Here is a 19,921-nt window from a genome sequence, read left to right on the forward strand (position 1 = left end):
ACTTTCTTCTGAAAGTTCTTTGGAGATCACTTTGCGAGGCGGCATGTCTCCAACAGATGACGACAAAGTGGCAACACGTGTAACACGAGCACCTATTTGCGGCAACACACTCATGGTGATAGTGTTAGCTTAAAACAACCTAACTATGCAGCAATACTTGTAAATCAGTTCAAAAGCCATTATAGACAATAGATCATGAAAAATTATGAACGACAGCCTAAACTAACTTGCATGCAAGAGAAAATACACATGCAAACTAGGAGGGCACACTTTCAAAGCATGAAGGGGACATGCATGGTCATTCGGGGCTTCGTAGTGCGCTCATGCGCTTAAGAAAGGAAGAAAAATCAACAAGGGCGCATTATCGCACCCTCAAGGGTCAAAGGGGGAGAAAAATAGGCCTTTAGGTCTTCCCTATGCGCCCATGCGCACAAGGAGATAAAGAGGGTGCATTCTCACATGCCAAAGGGAAGAAGGATGAGAGAAACAAAGCTTCAAGTCTTCACAATGCACCTATGTGCCCAAGCAAAGGAGGTCGCATTGTAGCACATCGAAGGGTCGAAGGGAAAGGCTTTGTGCCTTCATGATGCGCTCATGCACTCTAAGGCAAAGAGGGCACATTGTAGCATTCTAAAGGGTTGAAGGGAAAGGCTTCGTGATGCGCTCATGCACTCAGGAAGAAAACTTGGTCACACAGGGTGCAATTTTCAACGATGATGGAGCTTCGAGCTCAAAGAGTGTGATTTGCCTATTAGAAGCTCAAGAATAAGTTTAAACAATAAAATTCGATGATCAAATGAGGAGAATGATCTGCAAGGATTTATAGCTATTGCCGCATGCATAGTGGAAGATGGAAGGTTTCAAGAATGTGAAGAGTTTTTTGCATGCGACAGTGGATTAACACTTGCAAGATGAAGATTCAACAAAAATGCTAACAAAAAAACTGCAAAACAAGTGATCAACAGCAAGCAAAGCAAGATTTGATAGTGAAATCATGAAAAACAGTGAAAATATTGAGCATGCAAAGTTGTTGCATTAGTTGATGAAGAACTTCTTGATTCCCCAGTTATGCATTCAACTCAAATGAAATGATTATGCAAGAATGATTAACTGAGTTTATTTAAAGAAATTAACATGCAAAATTGATCCATGCATGAGTGCCACTTGTCATCGCATGAAAGGGTTAGTTAAGGGGAGTTAAGGGGGCTCCTATTTTCTAGGAGTGCGCCCTCATGCAACAAGTTGGCTCATGCATGCAATTGGACAGGGCGCATGTCTTCGACATGAAGGAGTGCGCCCGAGTAAGGCGCTACTCGGGCGCACTTGCTCGGCCTAAATGAATGTGCTCAAGGAGGGCACACTGCTTCAACTCGAAGGAGGGCGCTCAACTCAAGTGCATGTCTTCGTCAACTTTAAACTGTGGTTTTTCTTTTGTGAGTGATTTTCTTGCTTTTTGTTTCTTTTCCCCGCTTTTGTGTGCTTTTTTTAGTGTGTTCATGGCAAGAAGGTGAGTTTCTAAGTCTAGAAAAATTATGAGTTCACATAACCATAAACTTACTAAATCAAACTCTTTTAATGGTTAAGTGACGACGCTTAAGAAACATTGACTTAGGAGGACGCGGCATTAGGAGAAAACACAAAAATAACAAATCAAACCACATGACGACACAAAGGGGGCTTGAAACGACAATTGGTGTAGGCTCCAAAATTGACATAAGCAAAAAATTTGGAGGGTCGTTGTCGTAGCAACAACACATACATAGCAACAAAATTGGTGCACACAAAGACATCACATTTGATCCCAATTTTCATGATTAAAGAATGAACCAACTTAACCCGTTTGTATGGCCATTAGGCTACAACATACCCTTGAATTGTACACGTTATATATATATATATATATAACCAAATAATTCATAGACATGCCCAACAAATTTTGCTAATGTTTTGCCATTTGGCCCATGCAAGCCCAATGTTGTGACCTGGGCTATGATACCATTTGTAACATCCCCAATGACCCAATAGGGCTTTTCCCTATCCCTATGATTCGACCTATGAAAAATTTCACTTGACTTTGTACCAATACCTTTGATACAATGAATAATTTGTGCCCACCAATGCACCCCATAACATCCCAAAGCATTTATTTACTCTATTCCCATCTTTATATGCTCAATGCACATTAGCGTACAATGCATCCTATACTTATATATTGAAACACATGTAAGTGTGGAAACACTTATAATTTGCGAGCATCATGAACACAATAAATTAACAAATCAGAGAACATTTAAATAGAACACAACCTTTAATTTGAGAAAAGCCACTTACTGACTATAGAACTTTGATGTTCCATCGAGCCATAGACCACACTGCTCATAACCTATCATCATCTACTCACCCCTCCATTGGGGCTTTGACTTACCTAAAGCAAGGTACCAAACCCAACAACCTCCCACCAACAAACTCATATCCCCCATTAGCCCACACAACCTAGCTAGTGCACCCTCTTCTTTGCACCTGCAATCCATGGGGTTGTGCCACTACCCTTCCAAGGTTTCTAACTCAGTGAGCCAAGGATGTCCCAAAACACTTTGGTTATCTAGAAGTTTCCAACTGCCCACAGGGTCTTCCAAGTACCCACTAGCCTCGCATCGATGAACCTATACCCTTAGCGCCAAATCCTCCTCAGAGCCTACCAAGGTTCCTCGTGTCATAAGTTGTCCCCTTCATTTCCCCCTTTGGGAAATTTCGTCCTCTTCCCCTATAGCTAGAATGATGTCTTCCCCTTGTACACTAATCCTCCTAGTGCATGTCCCTCCTTAGATAGTTGGCATTCCCCAAAGTCACTTTGGGGACTTGATGTAAACACACATGGATTCTTGATTTAGGCTTTATTTTAGTAAAAGTTTAGTTACCTAGGCTTAAGCCTTTCAACAATTGGGCCCCTCTCAAACTCATGAACTCAAAGCCCCTAAACTCATTTGTCTAACTTGGTCTACAACAACAGTGTGTTTTATTACTATGTGCATGATTTCTTATTTACGACACTAGGCTCCTTGGCCTAGAAGCATATAAACATCGGCCCACATGCCTAAAACACGTGCAAGAGCACATCAGCGCCCAAAGTAGTCCTAGGCTCACCAACCTAAACATAATGTGTACATCAAATGCGAGGGTCGCCTTATGGGTGTTACATTACCACTAAGCTAGCACAATCGTATGTCTAAAACTTAAGAAAACCACATGAATTTGGAAAATCTAGGCAAGAAAAATCATACATTCAACGATATATCACCCTTGCAAGGATGCCTTTGAGGTTGTTACTCGTTGGAAAATAAAAAGCATAGTGGCATCATCAGTCCCTCATACAAACCTCCCTTTCAATTAAAAGTTGTCTTTCAATCACTTTGAAGATCTACAAGAACCTAATAATAACATAATTTCATATGCAACTCAATACAAAAGTTGCCCATCTAAAAAAACCTCTATGCTTATAATAAACTAGCTATTTTTAACGATGATCTTGTTTTATGCATGATAATTAATAACCATCACCATATACCATTTTTCGACCTAAGTAATTTGCAGCCTTCCCTATATAGTTCATTATATCCTTTCATTATTTGACATTAATCTATGGGGCAAAGACCAATGATCCTTTCATATTAATTTAGTCACAGAATCAATGACGCCAATCAATTTGATAGTGATGCAATTGAAAATAAATCAATAGAATGTCAAACCTTTTAGTTCATTATATCTTTTCATTATTTGATATTAATATATAGGGCAAAGACTAATGATCCTTTCGGATTTATTTATAGTCCAAAAATCAATGATGCCGGTCAATTTTGATAATGATGCAATTGGGAATAAATCAATAGAATATCAAACCTTTTAAGTATAAATGTAGTTTTGTCAAAAAATAATAATAAATTAAAAAAAAAAGAAAAAAAACAAAAAAACAAACATTTACACTCTTCCATAGGAGTATTTTAAACTTCAAAATTAAAATCGAGAAAAATTATAATTTATAGACCATTGGTTAGCTAACATAACTCTATTATTCAAGCAATCCCTACCCAATTACAACATAAATCATTATATCAAAATCTGAATCAAGTATTGAAAAATTAAAAGAAAAGCATAATATTCATTATAACTAGAGCCAAAAAAGAGATTCCCCACAATGAGAGAAATAGTACAACCCACAATAATGTGCATGTTCTAAATCTTTTATCCATATGAGATTTATGAACAACCAGCTTATAGAGATTAGAGGAAGTGAGGGTACGTTCCCCTTAATGAGGTTATAATGATGATATAGTGTGTTTTTGTTCTACTACACTTTGTACAATTTTACACGTGAGTAAGATCATAGTGTACAATTTTACACGTGAGTAATATCATTTTTCCATCCAACATTGGAAATGGCCTTTCCCTAATCTTAACCTGAACCCAGTAAAAAAAACATTTCACTATTTAGTTCTCCTTTCTCTATATTTAACATGCATCTCTTTCATCTCCTTCTCCTTGATCCAATTGTGTACACTCGTTGATCCAATGGTGTACACAAGTGTGGAATTTCAGATGTTGATTTATGGTTCTAATTATGATTGTCCGCAATGGAATATAAAGTTTTTCATTCACCCACATCTAAGAATGAAATAATCGCTCTCTGCTTTTGGATTAGAGGATTATATCTTTGTCCAACAAAAGACGCAACGTGTTCGGGAGGTTGCAGACGGGGGCAACCACAAAGTTGAGTTAGCTTGAGATTATGGTGGAAGTATTGTTTGCAGAGGATGTTCATACAAAGAACAACAAAGACAGATTAAACGCAAATACAGTCAGAAGCAAAGCACAGAACAGATCAGAGGTCCTACTCTATTTATACAATCGCAATTCATACATTACGAAGTACACCGGTATAGAAGCCTACAGAGTAGCTCAATTCCATTCAAAATATTCCTAAGCCAGTTGAAAAAGTAAACAACCACACACTTGTTATAATATTGGCACGAACTACTACGTTTACAGCTTTATTTAAACTGAGATAACAAGACATCCTGCCAGTTTCTTGTAGAATTTCAAATCAAATAACCAGTGTTCAGTACAATTAATGGACTGACAACTCCGAATGTGGTTAAAATGAAATGAAATAAGCATAAAAAGTACAATATGATAAGTCACTCAAGCCATGGTGACATGGAAGATTGCGCTCTTAAATTGCGCACACAGTAGATCCAACATTCAAATAGAGTGCAATGCATCAGTAGCAGCAATGTTGGGATGAAAATTGGCATACGCCACTGAACTTGGCCCCCGTACCACTTCATTTACCCAAGGTAAATGACAATATCAATCGTGGAACCGACATCGTAAACTAAAATATTTTTCTATCACGTGCAAGGTGTCAGACAGGACAGCCTGGCATCTGTATACGTGTTTTGTGTTCCTTGGACCGTGGACGTCAGATACTCAGCTACACGGCTCTCTTTTAAAACCGAGGACACACGGACGCCGTCGATGTCGAGGTACCGACGGCCTACAATCTCCCTACCGGTCCAGGCAGCGACAAAACACTGGCGAGTCGGCGACCGCCCAACGCCCCTTTGATACTCTTAAGAGCCAGTAAATCGGATGGGGTCAGGCCGGTTTCCTGAGATATTTTTGTTAAATGCCGTGGCTGGCGAACGCGAAAACAAGGGAAGCATATTCGCTGCATAGAGAAACAGCGCGTAAGGCATATTCTTGGCCTCTCGGGGTTTAGCGGGAATCGATCTCGGCACATTGTTGGCATATTCCCGAAGTGACAGATAACAGAAGAGCCATGGTTTGCACGGTACAAGTTGCGAACCCAAGCACGAATGCTAACCCTAAGTCTTTGGCAGGTGACTGGGTCGAGCCTCTCCCCGAGGAATTTGATCCGGTTGAGATATGCGCTCCCTTGACCGGGACCGATGCGGACGAAAATGGCAGCGTTAGTAGCCGTTCTGATAATGGCCAAGGTTCTGGAAATGGAGAAAAGAAAGAAATTGTGCTCGGCAGGAATATTCATACGAGCTGCCTTGCGATCACCGAGCCGGACGTCGACGATGAGATTACAGGTGAAAGAGATGGCTACATGGCCAGTGTTTTGGCCAAGTACCGGCGGAGTCTCGTGGAAAGAACGAAGCACCATCTTGGTAAGCTATTTTCAGATCTTTGTCGGTATATTTTCGGGATTTGTTCAAATGCGAGATTTGACAGAGTCGAAATGAACTTGATCTAGTTATTTATGTTAGATAACATTAGAACTAGCCTTTTAATGTAGGTATTTGTTTCACATTGTATCATTTGCACTTGATTACGAGATACTGAGTAGTCTTCATGGAATGTCGTTTATTATTCTCTATTAATGTCTATTTTCACCGAAATGTCACATCAAAACCCTGTTACAAGGATCTTACCGACGTCCTGATATGTTTAATAAAATAAAAATTCTATTTTCTTTTCCTATATCTAAAATGTAATTTAAAAAATGGAAATGTGGATGTTCCATTTTTTTTTTAAATCTTTATTTATACTTAATAGATCATTGTTAAAGATGGATCCTCTTATAACATTAAAATTGGATTTCCAGATTATTTTTTTAAGGCAAATGGATAAAAATGGAAAGGTTATATTAGAACCCCGGTAACTGCTTCGAAAGCCATGATTTACCCTGTTCAAAGTTGCTTTTCTTGCTCCTCAGATCCTGAATCTAAGATTTTTTGATTTAAAACATTATGGAATTACTTGCAAACGAAGAGGGCAGGTCATTTACGTCCAGTAGTCCAAAAGATGTGTCACAGGCATAAACTACGATGGAAAAACATAAACATTCTATTTATAATGTGAACAGGATGAAGAGTATCTAAATTAAACTAGCATATATTCATCTTAACCATTTAGAGGTCTGCAATTGGGCTTCTTTTGATCTTGATAGTTCTAGGTTAGGATGGATCTACTAAAATAGAAAAATATAGACATTCCATTTTTAATGTAAAAAGGATAAAGAGGATCTAAAGAAAACTAGCATATATCTATCTTAAACTACTTAGAAGTCTTCAATTGGTGTTTTTTAATACCTCTTGATCTTGATAGATTTAGGTTAAGATGGATCTATGTTAGGTTAAGATGAATCTATGTTAGTATATGTCTGTACATCACCACCTGTATGGATCAGCTTAATCTCGGATCTAATAATCTCAATGAAAGATCAAAAGAAAAAAGTATAATTCTTTTGATCCTAGAAAGATCAGGAGTTAAGATATAATAACCTTGTTTACTTTATGATAGATTTTTATATTCATTTAGTTTTTTATTGTTATCACCCATTGTTTTTAAATTTTTGATTTCTAGGGATTTCATTTTTTTTTTTTTTCACTTTAGTTTCATTAACATCAGACGTTGCATATCTGCCTTGGCTGTGGATGCGCCTCATCAAGTGCAATAGATTTTTAGTAAATATGCATAGATTAGAGTACTTCAAGCTTCTCCTTTGATCATGGACATTATGAGACAGCAGAAATGTTAAAACTTCTCTCCTTTTTCACTAAATATGTAAAGGTCGGATTGCTTCAAACTTCTAGATTGTATGTTCATGTCAGGTGAAACGTAATTCCAATATTATATGGTATTTCTTTGACTGTGCTGGCCATTCTTGATTTTATACATTCAGTAACACTAAAACTTCCATCTTTTACACTGTAAATATTAGACTACTTCAAGCTTCTTTACATTGTCTTGATTTTGTATAGCATTTTAGAGGAGCATATTTAGGACATCTTCTGATATTTCTTCAGCTTTACTGCCCAATGTTGATCTTGTACATTTATCGAAAACACCAAAACTTGGATTCCTTTTCACCAAATATGTAAAGATCACACTAGTTTCAGCTTCTTTACAATGCCATTGATTTTGTATTACATTTCAGGAGAATATACCTGAACGTTATCTGAATTCAGCTTCACTGCCCAATCTTGATCTTATACATTATCAAAAACAGTGAAATTTCCATCCTCTGTCACTAAATATTTCTCATGCTGATATTTCTTTTGATGGCCTTATTTGTGAGATCCATTGCGTTATAAAGGCAACACATATGAGGATTTGTCACCATAAACCATTTTGAAAGTTCGAAGAACATTTAAATTTTGAAAGAAATGAAATGAAGTTTGACTTTGAACAATGAGAAAATAAGCACTTGAGCACTTTGACAAGTGTCTTGTCTCAACAATAATCTCTTCACACCTTTCTAAGAAACCTTCTAAGAAACAATTGGTTAACCCAAACTTAGATTCAACACATTTGATGGTTTTGCCATGTTTAAATGCCATCTACTTAGGTCCCAAAAACATCCTCTGGAAATTTATCTTTTGGTCAAGTGGAAATTTCAAGGAGATGAAGTTAATTGCAAATATGTTCAATGCGAGATGAACAAGTTCCTTGCCTTTTGTGTATATTCTCATGGTGTTGAGGACATTGTGTGATTGTAAATGCATTTGGTTATGGGTTTTGCCTATCTACAACCTCTTTTATCCAAACAATTTATCCAATATCCTTGTTACGTCCATGATCTACACAAAAGATAAATCCAATCACCAAGCACAAACTTCTTAGCAACTTGAGGACCACCTATTGTCACCTTACTGGTCATCCTCCTTGTAGGCCCCCAAAATGCATGGGAATTTTGAGAGATTATTTCTAGTCTTCCAGTCTAAGTCACCGTGTTCAGCGAACAAAACCCTTGGAATGCAAAGTTCGCCAAACTTGACTGCCTGCCAAATTTATTCGATTAGATTCACAGAACGTCAATGCGAACACAAACTTGAACTTGAATCGAATAAGAACTCGAACTCAAACGCGAGCAAAATTACAAAAGTCACATTAAAATTGATGAAATTCATCTTGTGTTCGATTAATTTTCGTTAGATAATAATTAATTTTTATTTAAAAACTATAGCCCTAAATCTACACCATAGGCTCACAATCTAGTTCTACCTCTTCAACCTCACAATTGTGGCAAGCTACAACGTACAACACATTTTAATCTCTCGTGTGTCGATCACTGCATCCTGGCAGCCATAGTGACGACAAATGCAAGTTGCAAAGATGATAGGTGATGCTATATTCGTAGAGGAGCGTGTACTGATTCGATAGAACCATTGCAGTCGACAACCATCTGATCTCAATGTTTTTTCACTGCTATATCCAACCAAATTCAAACCCAGAGGCATGTCTCTTCCATAAATATTAGATAATAATGTGTTCTTCCATTTCTTGAGTAGATATGCAACGCCAAAGATTAGATTTTAGGTTTGGGAGGCATAATTTAATCCCAGAATCTTTTTTACCTAGTGCTTACATTTGTGGTGCATGTTGCTATTGGATTTTCAATGAATTTATTAGTATATACGTAAATTAGAGTTCAAATTTCAATTTATAGTTTATCCCAAATTTCTCTACACGTTGCCATTGATGGAGGAGTTGCCTCTTATCATAATTCTGTCTTTGCTATCTATGAATTGTCTGCGTTAATGGATATGTTCTGCAATTGTAATTAATGCTCTGATTGTTCTAGGATCCACTCAAGAATGGTTTAATGGATTTGACATCTTCACTTTGGCCTATTTCAGTTTTTGAATGATTCATCGATATTGTTAATAATGCGAAGTAATAGATAAAATCATGTTTTATTTTATCCTCTTAGTGATTTAGAGTTTTGTTTTAGCTTATGGAAATTCATAGCCAACCTATGCAGTGGCTCAACTTGGCAATGGGCATGGTATTTTTATCTCTGCCGATATGTGTTTTAAACTTTAATTTTATATATATTTAGATTTATAATATGTCGAACTTAATGCCGAATTTTATCCTCAAAATTTCAAGTGTCAAACTTTATTCAAATGTCAAAGTCACTGAACTCGAACACGAACACGAACGCGGTGACTTAGTTTCCAGATACAAGATAATTTTGGTGGGAGATCAAGCTAGATTTCTTATGTGAGATTGTTGTTAATATAAAGGGCTTACTATCAAATAGAAATCAATAGGGCCTTGTAGGCAGAGTTGGTTAGATTTGCTCATACGTGAAATGGAGAATCTTTTTTTTCCTTGTTTCATTAAGCATTAACACAACATTAAAATCGAGATATTTTAGGATTGTTCAGTGGTAGGAAGGGTGATAATAGTGTAAGCCTTGTTCAACAACAATTTCGACAGCTTTTGGGACACACATCTTCCCAACAAATTGATGATATTGAGTTAGAAGTGTTTGCGCTTGAAGGATTTATCATAGTAATGGGAATCTTGGAAGGATTTTACCAATGCATTCCTTACAACACTGGTATTTCTAGTGTCTCGGGTGGTTGTTGTGACTAGTATTTTAAGATCTCATTTAAATTATTCTAAGCACCTTTTTCTTGACACTTCTCGAATGGTATTGAGGCAGGTTTAGGTCTCAGTTTTGGCCTGTTTATATGTGCAAGAAGGTGATTGCTTTTAGTGATGAGGGTGTTAGATTGTGCCTTTTTGGGAAGTCTAGCTATTGTTGGAATACTTGTTGATATTTGATGAAAGTTGATGGACACTTCAAGATGAATTTAAAGATTATGTTTTTGAAAGAAATATGCTCCAACTCAAGTATGATCCTCTATCTTTTGCGGTTATATTGTTGAGCAAGATCCATTATTGGTGGGCCATGGTCAAAACATGGGCTCACAAGGCAAGGGTTTGCGGTCATACTGCATATGTTAATACCAACAATTGCAAAGATTGTCTTGGTACAAAGAAACCTTGTATATCTCCAAAAGGAGCAAATATGGAAGTTCTAGGGAAAGGATTTTCACAAGGATCAATACCATGTATTATTTCATCAATGGATGGAGTAGGCCACTCCCTATCATTTGTTCAAGAACCTAGAGCAATCCCTATAATTGTTGTTGCAATTCAAAATGCCATGAATATTGGGTTGTTCCTTTGGCTAGAATACCATTGCTTATATTCAAAGGTCATTAAGGGTAGAATGCATACTTTATGAGGTAGTTTTTGAAGCATGATTAAAAAACAAAGGAGAGGCAGGATGTCCAAGCTCAAGGAGGCATGAGTCCACACCTTGATCACCCCCTCGATTTGCAGACAATGAGATCCACTTTTTAAGTGTTGTTTTAAAAACCACCAACCTTTTCTTAGCTCATATCCCCATGAAGATCCACCTTCCAAAGGTTTGGTCCTCCATATGTGGAGGAACATTACCCCTATTTTGAGCTCCATGACTATTTTTTAAAGAGAAATGGTTTCTAATTAGTTATCTGGAGGAGTGTTTTAAGGAAAGTGGACAACTGGCATAACAAACCTAGCATTTGACAAGGTGAACAACATTAATTAGGGGTTCTCAGCATAAAAGAGGTCCGATGATGTTTTTAGAGCATGATTCAAGGAATGAGGAATATTATTTAAGGGAGGGTGTTTCAACTTTTGAGTTGGTTAGTTCTCAACAAACTCTTACACAATCTTCTTTGGGAGTTGCATCAAATCCATTTTTTGTGGAGTTTGTTAATGTACTAGGAAGAGTGCCTATCCTTTAGGGAGTTTTTGTTATTCCTTGGAGATATTTGAATCTAGATGCCACTTACTATTTTTTTAAGAAGAGTGGTCAAGGTGATTGAGGATATAAGATTTAATTACTACTCCTTGGAGAAATTAGTGGATTTGATAGTCACTAAATTATTTGTTTATTGTATTAGAGGTGAGCCCATATCTATATAAAGAGGATCCTTCTCATTTAGTTGAGATGTTTGTATTCATAGGGAAAACCCCTCTACACCTACTTGAATATTTTGTAGGAAGAGAAAATTAAGGAGAAAGCAAATGTGAGGTGTCCATAACTCTTCTATTTTCTCTTGGATAATTGGGGTTTTATGTTGTTGGAAATGATCTCAATAGAAAGCGAGTTTTTGCACATTGAGAAGGGACTAGGGTTGAGGTTCTTACCCTCCTTAGTCCTTGATGTAATTCAATATATTGGGGAGCTTGTTGGTAGAGTAACATATTTGTTGTGGCACTTGTTATGGCAAACTAATCTTATAAGATTGTATGTGATGTGATATTTTGCTTGGGCTCTTCATTCTTTAGAAGGTTGTCTACTTATTCCTTTTTATTTATAATTTCATGTTGTGGATGTTCTTTCACCATTGAGATTGCACATCATTTACTAGCTACAAGTACCTTAGTTGTGTTGGTGTATTTGTTGTTAGGGCCCTCGCTTTCATATAATGTGAAAATTCACTTGAACTAATTATGGCACGCCATGGCATGACTTACTTACATCTTCTCCATACTCCTGTTTGTTAATATTTTTTGACTCCATAACCTTTTGGATTGGCATTGGTCTTGGCAACTTAGCATCCACTAAATTTAAAGTGTATCTACACATTTTATCTCAAGAAACCCTCCTTTTGCTAGAGGGAGTCGACCTAAAGTGAGTGAAGGTGTCATTGTGGTGATAATGGACAATCCGTCCTAGGTCCCCAAAGGTTGTACTTGTGTTTAAGGGCTTTATCACTTACAATGTAGGTTCGGGATGTAACACTCCTAATTTTAGGATGTCTCTTCTCTAGTACATTTTGGGATTCTTATTGTGGTAGCACCACAAATTTGGTCTTGTGAAGCTTGATATAGAATTCATATTTGTAGAATGAAGGTACATTTAGATTAGGATAATAAGGTGATGGACTGTCAAAATCGATTTTTATCCATTGGGGGATGGAGTCGAGATCATAGGGAAAGTAGACGTGAGTATGATGGAGAAGCTGTAATTATGTACTACACAGGCCAAAACAAATTTCATTTTGTGCAAGAATAAGTGAGGGCCGTTATGTAAGATGCACCTTCACAACCATAAGATTATTGTCAACTAATAACATGCAATTGTGACCAATAGAGAATTCACCAGATGAAAGCCTAAATGAGGTGGATTGTGAATGGTGGCTTTCTAAGTGAAAGATCAACAAATAATATATCATATTTTCAAAATTGATTTCATTATGAGATCAAAGAGCCATATTCTAACACACTTATTCCTCATTCTTAATTACAATAGACTTAAAACAATGAATGAACAACTATAACCACAAATTTCATCGAGGAATTTATTTTGTTATTCACAATTACATCTGTAGTGTTATGGAGGATTTTACTTAGCCCTAATGTCCTCTTATTGGAGCAATAATATGCTTCTATAAAGATTATTTCAGCAACGAGATACAATGGGAAACCTTGTGAAACCCTAGTCATTCATGCAAGAGAATGGAAAAATGGAGAAACCTTATTTTGAGCTTAACCCTTTCAAGAGATCTTTCTTTCAAGAGATCTTGAACTAAGCTTAGAGGGAAAATTCCATTCATCCTACCATGTCGTTGCAAATGAGACTTTACTTTTATAGAGCTTCTTGTAAAACATTTTACAAAAAAGATTGTTGACTAATTTCTACATCCTCAAATCTTTTGTAAATCATATTAAAATACATAAAGAAGGTTTAGAAGCCACCTCTAAGCTAGGTGATCCTCATTAAGGGTGATAAGATGCACAAAATAGGGCTTGATTTAGTCTTTGATGCCACTTGTCACCTTCCTCGCATGGGTGATCTCCAAGAATGACCATCTAGTAGCTTCCTCTTTCCAAATTTACTATAGAACTCAAGAAAAGCTGGAGCACTCCATTAGAAATGATCATATGTGGCCTAGGGTTTTGAGGCAACAACACGTTAAGTCCCTCAATATTTATCAAAATCTTTATAATGACCCCAGTTCAAAAATGCTGCAACTACTTGCATTTATTGGCATTGGTTTGGCGACAATCTAGGCACTCTATCAAAAGACATATGCTCTTCTTCAGAAAGAGGTCTTCCCACTTTATGTGGTTATGTCACTTTGATAGGGCATTACTTTTCTTTTTTACATGTGACCCTTTATTATGCTACAAAAGCCCCCATATATCCCTCAAAATGACAGGCTTTCCTTCCTTGAAGAATCTTTGACATGTATGAGAGGGTTTAGTGACACATGTCTATCCTCCCTCAAAACCTCATTGTTGTCTTGTAGATGATGCCTAAAGCCCACAAGAATTATGAGTCATATGCCTGAACATATGTAGAATAATGTGAGATGAACCCAAGTAGTGAGAATGTGAGAAATGTCTTTGAATATGCGAGTTTTGTCTTGAAAATTGTGAAGACATCCCAAAGGCATCCTCCAATGGAGAAATACGCATGAAAATATTTAGATATGTACACAAGTGCACCGATAGGTCAATTCTGCTACATGTGAAACCTTGCCTCCAAATATATGAACACGACAACAAAACATGTCTTGAAGTACATGGATATCCATCAACATGTGAAACAAAAGGCAAAGTTGCAAACACATGGATCTTCATTGCCATCTGCCAAATGAATCATATCATGCTCCAAAGTTATTATATGCTGTTGCAATGCTATTGAAAAGAATGCCTCTGAAAATGCAAATTGGGTTTGCATTTTCAGGTGGTAAATGCAAATTGGGTTTGCATTTTCAGGTGGTAACAATGCACGAACTTTAAATCTATGCAATGTGTAACACAAGAGGTCCAAAATATGGGGCAGTACCTAAGCTCAAAAAGACTACCAACAACCATGTAATTAGTTGCGTTCGTGGTAACAATTTGTACATGTTCTCCCTCATGAACAACTTCATCATTTCACATATCAGTTGGGAACTTTTATCTTTGTTTGAGGCATCGACTGGTTTGAGAAAGGTTGTGCCCTTTTGACAAGACACACAGGAATTTTTTGAGGCTCTATTCATTATATCTGTCCATCCATCACCCATGGTGGTGGACTTTGATTATGTCTGTGATGAACAACACTCAACAGGTATAAGGTTGACATCTTCATTTTTTTCTACCAACAAATTGAATATGGACATACTCTTACCAACCTAATTCATTATATCTGTCCATCCATCACTCATGGTGGTGGACCTTGATTATGTCTGTGATGAACGTTACTCAACAGGTATAAGGTTGACATCTTCAATGTTTTCTACCAACAAATTGAATATGGACATACTCTTACCAACCTATGCCATTCAAGCTCAGTTGCGAACTGGGTTGTGTGTGAACAAAAATGTGTAAATTTCCAACTCCACAGCTCAAATTTGTAGAATGGGAGGAGGCAGAGTTTTCCTTTCACTTTGAGTTATAGGTATGTGTGGAAAACATGGGTCAAACATTCTGAATTCAACACAGGGAGGCAACAAGAGGGGTATTCGAAGAAGATTGGGCACCTTTGAGATTTGGCATTTATTCTTGCTTTCTTGGCTTTAATTATGGAGGGTATCAATGGCCAAGTTGGCTTTGCGATTCTAAATTCAACATAGGGAGGCGAGAAGAGGGTATTAGATTGACCACCTTTGAGATTTGCCATTTCTGCATTTATTCTTGCTTTCTTGGCTTTAATTATGGAGATTATCAATGGCCAAGTTAGTTTAGCATTTAACATCTTGGTCAACATGTAAGCAAGGACCAATGGCATAGCCATGGGCGAGGTGGTATTTGAATCTAAAATTGTCTCCACCACAAGGAGTTTGGAAAAAATTACATAAAGTCTTAGCTGATCCTGTAATCTTTTCACGGTAACTCTGAGCAAAGTATTTCACCCTTGGCATTTTCACTATTTTGGTTTAATGTATTGCGGCTATTTCGTGGGAAGGAGTATTTTGCTGCTGCACTGCTTGCTGATATCTTCTCCAGTTAATTACTGTTATGAAATGGGACAGTTGACAGCAATGTAAAAGCCTACAGGCCAAGGGCCAGGGCTGCAGGCTCTAAAATCTTGAAAAAATACAATAGTATATATATACCCTAAAAATTCCTTTAAAAGTTGTCATAAACCTTAAATAACAGACAGCAACAAATGAAGGATGAAAACACAGTGTAGAGGTACCTCCAAGGGTGAAAAAACAGCGGTGAGAGGCCTGTAACAGTCGCTTATTAAGGCAGCTGTTTGATGCCCTTAGATGCCCAGCTGCATCAGTGGATTACTGACAAGTGTTGGTGGGTGCTCCAGATGCATCACTTTGTACTCCTTTTGGATCACTTGCAGTCAGTCTGGCAGAGAGGAAATTTGCCCAAGCAGAGAAAAAATGGCAGCCTAGGGGTTTTTATGATTTCCTGGGCAAGTCAAACTTGGGATCATGAGTCAAGTTTAGGGATTGCCAGTTATACTTGGGTTTGCAGATTGACCCAAAAAACTCGTTTCCTGGTTGATCTACGGCAAGTTTATTTGTGATCTGGTGATCATATTTTCATTTAACTACGAGTTTTAACTTGAGGTCAAGAATCAGATATGTACTTTCAACCCTGTTCATTTATAGTCTTCAGCATTTAAGTCTTATAAACCGCTTCTATTTCTAGATTCAGATGTCTATTTCATGGCAGGCGCTTGAGGGTCATTTGGACCAAAACAATCTATATATAACATATAGAACCTATAGGTGCCATTTCACAATGGGACAATCCTCCAAACCATTATTTATGACTTATCTACAGTGCTGTTCGAATTAGTGTTGCTCTGCACTGTATGCTTCCTTTGGTTCAAACTTCAAACTGATCATTGTGCAACAATCTGAAATCAAGTTCATTGTATGGGAGGAATTTAACAACAATTTCTATCTTGTAAATTCATATATAAATCTGTACGTAGGGATAGAATATCAGAAAATTTGGTAAAACTACAAGTTTCCCTCGCTTATCAATTCCTATGAGCTCAAAAATGGATGAGGAATGAGTTAAGATGCATCCTATCCTCTCATCCCTTCCTCCATGGAACTAATTCTAAGTATGGAAGGCCATTCAATACCCCCATTTATGACATAACCTCCTCCATCTTCCTATAAATTGAGCACTCATCTAAGTGATCAATGGATGAACTATGTTGAATTGTAAGGAGATAACGTTGCTATGAGAATGGACTTTGAGACAAGTATTGTTATGCTACAAGTTTGTCATGCTTTTGATGTGATGTGGATGGGATCAAAGCTGGAGGAGTGACTTCGAATCACACTTCATGGTTGTAATTTTTCCTTCTATTCAATAAAGTATTTGAACATTTTTCCCATATACTTATCTTGTTATATGATGCTTAGATGTGTGAATGTATCTGATTCCATTTACTTGTAATCAATAGATCTTTTTCTTTGATCGGTTCTTTGTCTTCTTATGATATTTTACTTATTTTATTATAATTTTATGCAATTATTTACTACAAGGTTTAAAAAATACGATTTTAATTCCTTGAACATATAAAATCCCTCTAAGCCACAAATTATTCATCCCTTTGTCATCTTATATTTTTAAACTTAAAAGTATGTAACAGGAGCACTGTTATTAAAACCCCAGTCATCACAAAAATATCACCTGGATTTAGTTATATAGATCGTCATTTATATTTGTCTGGAAGAGCCATAATTTTTATTTTGCACCATAATCTTTCTTCCTGTGATCAAGTTTTTCTAATTTGCTTTCCGTTCTATAACATGAAACTGTTAGCACGTATTAGATAATTTTTATCGAAGCTTTTTCCTTGGGCACATTTAAGTAGGCACTGATCCTACCTGTTTTTACAGGTTATCCTTACAATCTGGATTTTGATTATGGTGCACTGGCACAGCTGCAACATTTTTCCATTAATAATCTTGGTGACCCTTTTATTGAGAGCAACTATGGAGTACACTCGAGGCAGTTTGAGGTTGGAGTCTTGGACTGGTTTGCCCGCCTTTGGGAACTGGAGAAACATGAGTATTGGGGATACATCACAAATTGTGGTACAGAAGGAAATCTGCATGGTGTTTTAGTCGGGTTTGTACCTGTTTTCAAGTGACCCTTGGTAAAATTTCTTAGTATTCTTAATCTTGCTCTATCTTTGCTGAATTGGTATGTGTGCTATTATCTTTATGCAGGAGAGAGGTTTTTCCGGATGGCATTTTGTATGCATCACGAGAGACTCATTACTCAATTTTCAAAGCAGCAAGGATGTACAGAATGCAATTAGAAAAGGTGGATACACTAATTTCTGGTGAGATTGACTGTGCGGATTTCAAACAGAGGCTGCTTAAAAACAAGGATAAGCCTGCTATTGTCAATGTTAATATTGGTAAGTCTCACTGTATCCTTCTCAATGGGAACAGAGTGAATGCAAACCATTATAACCGTGGAAGTAAGGTTTTGTAAAGTAGTTTATTTCTAGGTCAAACTCCATATGTTGTGTATGCATTCTAGAGAATTTGTTTTAGAATTGGATGAACTTGGAGCAGATTTGTCCAAATAGACTTTTCTTGAAACTAATACATGTTTGAAATCCTGATTGTTATTCCATTAACTCCAGGGACTACGGTTAAGGGAGCTGTAGATGATTTGGATATGGTGGTTCAGACTCTTGAAGAATCGGGCTTCATGAAAGACCGATTTTATATCCATTGTGACGGGGCTTTATTTGGCTTAATGATGCCCTTTGTGAAGCGGGTAAGACACTAAACCATGGATCATTTTGCTTGAAAGTTTTATTTGGGTAGGATACATGCTGTATTACCCCTGTATGAATTATTACTTCAACCTCATTAACTGTAATACTAGAGTATGCAAAAGTGAAATATTTTTCTTATTTTTCTTTTGCTGTTTTCGTCTCACAGGCACCAAAAGTGAGTTTTAAGAAGCCAATAGGAAGTGTGAGTGTGTCTGGGCATAAGTTTGTTGGATGTCCCATGCCATGCGGTGTGCAAATAACAAGGATCGAGCACATAAATGCCCTTTCAAGGGATGTGGAGTATTTAGCTTCTAGGGATGCCACAATAATGGGAAGTCGCAATGGGCATGCTCCTATATTTCTTTGGTACACCTTGAACCGGAAAGGTTATCGAGGCTTTCAAAAAGAGGTTCAGAAATGCCTTAGAAATGCACATTATTTGAAAGGTCGATTTCGGTCTGCTGGGATTAGCGCAATGTTAAATGAACTGAGCAGCACTGTAGTATTTGAGAGACCACAGGATGAAACTTTTGTCCGCAGGTGGCAGCTTGCCTGCCAGGGAAACATTGCCCATGTTGTTGTGATGCCAAATGTAACAATAGAGAAGATAGATTTCTTTGTGGACGAGTTGGTTGAGAATCGACCAAAATGGTTTCCAGATGGGAAGGTTGTGACTCCATGCATTGCAAATGAGGTTGGTGATGAGAATTGTGCTTGCCTTCAACATAATCATACCTGAGTTATGCAATGTCGGTGAGTTCACTGGCAGGCACATAGTTGGCGATGAGAATTGTGCTCGCCTTAAACATAATCATGCCTACATCGTGCACGGGGGCCAAGTTCAGTGGCGTATGCCAATTTTCATCCCAACATTGCTGCTACTGATGCATTGCACTCTATTTGAATGTTGGATCTACTGTGTGCGCAATTTAAGAGCGCAATCTTCCATGTCACCATGGCTTGAGTGACTTATCATATTGTACTTTTTATGCTTATTTCATTTCATTTTAACCACATTCGGAGTTGTCAGTCCATTAATTGTACTGAACACTGGTTATTTGATTTGAAATTCTACAAGAAACTGGCAGGATGTCTTGTTATCTCAGTTTAAATAAAGCTGTAAACGTAGTAGTTCGTGCCAATATTATAACAAATGTGTGGTTGTTTACTTTTTCAACTGGCTTAGGAATATTTTGAATGGAATTGAGCTACTCTGTAGGCTTCTATACCGGTGTACTTCGTAATGTATGAATTGCGATTGTATAAATAGAGTAGGACCTCTGATCTGTTCTGTGCTTTGCTTCTGACTGTATTTGCGTTTAATCTGTCTTTGTT

The 19,921-nt window shown here is 37.2% G+C and overlaps 1 protein-coding gene across 1 annotated transcript; it reads left to right on the forward strand.

The window, feature by feature from the left end:
* Positions 1-5,599: 5,599 nt before the first annotated feature.
* Positions 5,600-19,600, forward strand: LOC149246957 (serine decarboxylase-like). Its single transcript, XM_089458064.1, has 5 exons — positions 5,600-6,191; positions 17,691-17,922; positions 18,024-18,217; positions 18,449-18,585; positions 18,753-19,600. Exons 1-5 carry the CDS (start codon positions 5,837-5,839, stop codon positions 19,323-19,325), a joined length of 1,491 nt encoding a protein of 496 aa, XP_089314190.1. The 5' UTR covers positions 5,600-5,836; the 3' UTR covers positions 19,326-19,600.
* Positions 19,601-19,921: the final 321 nt, after the last annotated feature.

Source organism: Pinus tabuliformis, chromosome 7, assembly GCF_031772625.1.
Source record: "Pinus tabuliformis cultivar Carrire ecotype Pingquan chromosome 7, CPIR1, whole genome shotgun sequence".
Classification (NCBI taxonomy): domain Eukaryota; kingdom Viridiplantae; phylum Streptophyta; class Pinopsida; order Pinales; family Pinaceae; genus Pinus; species Pinus tabuliformis.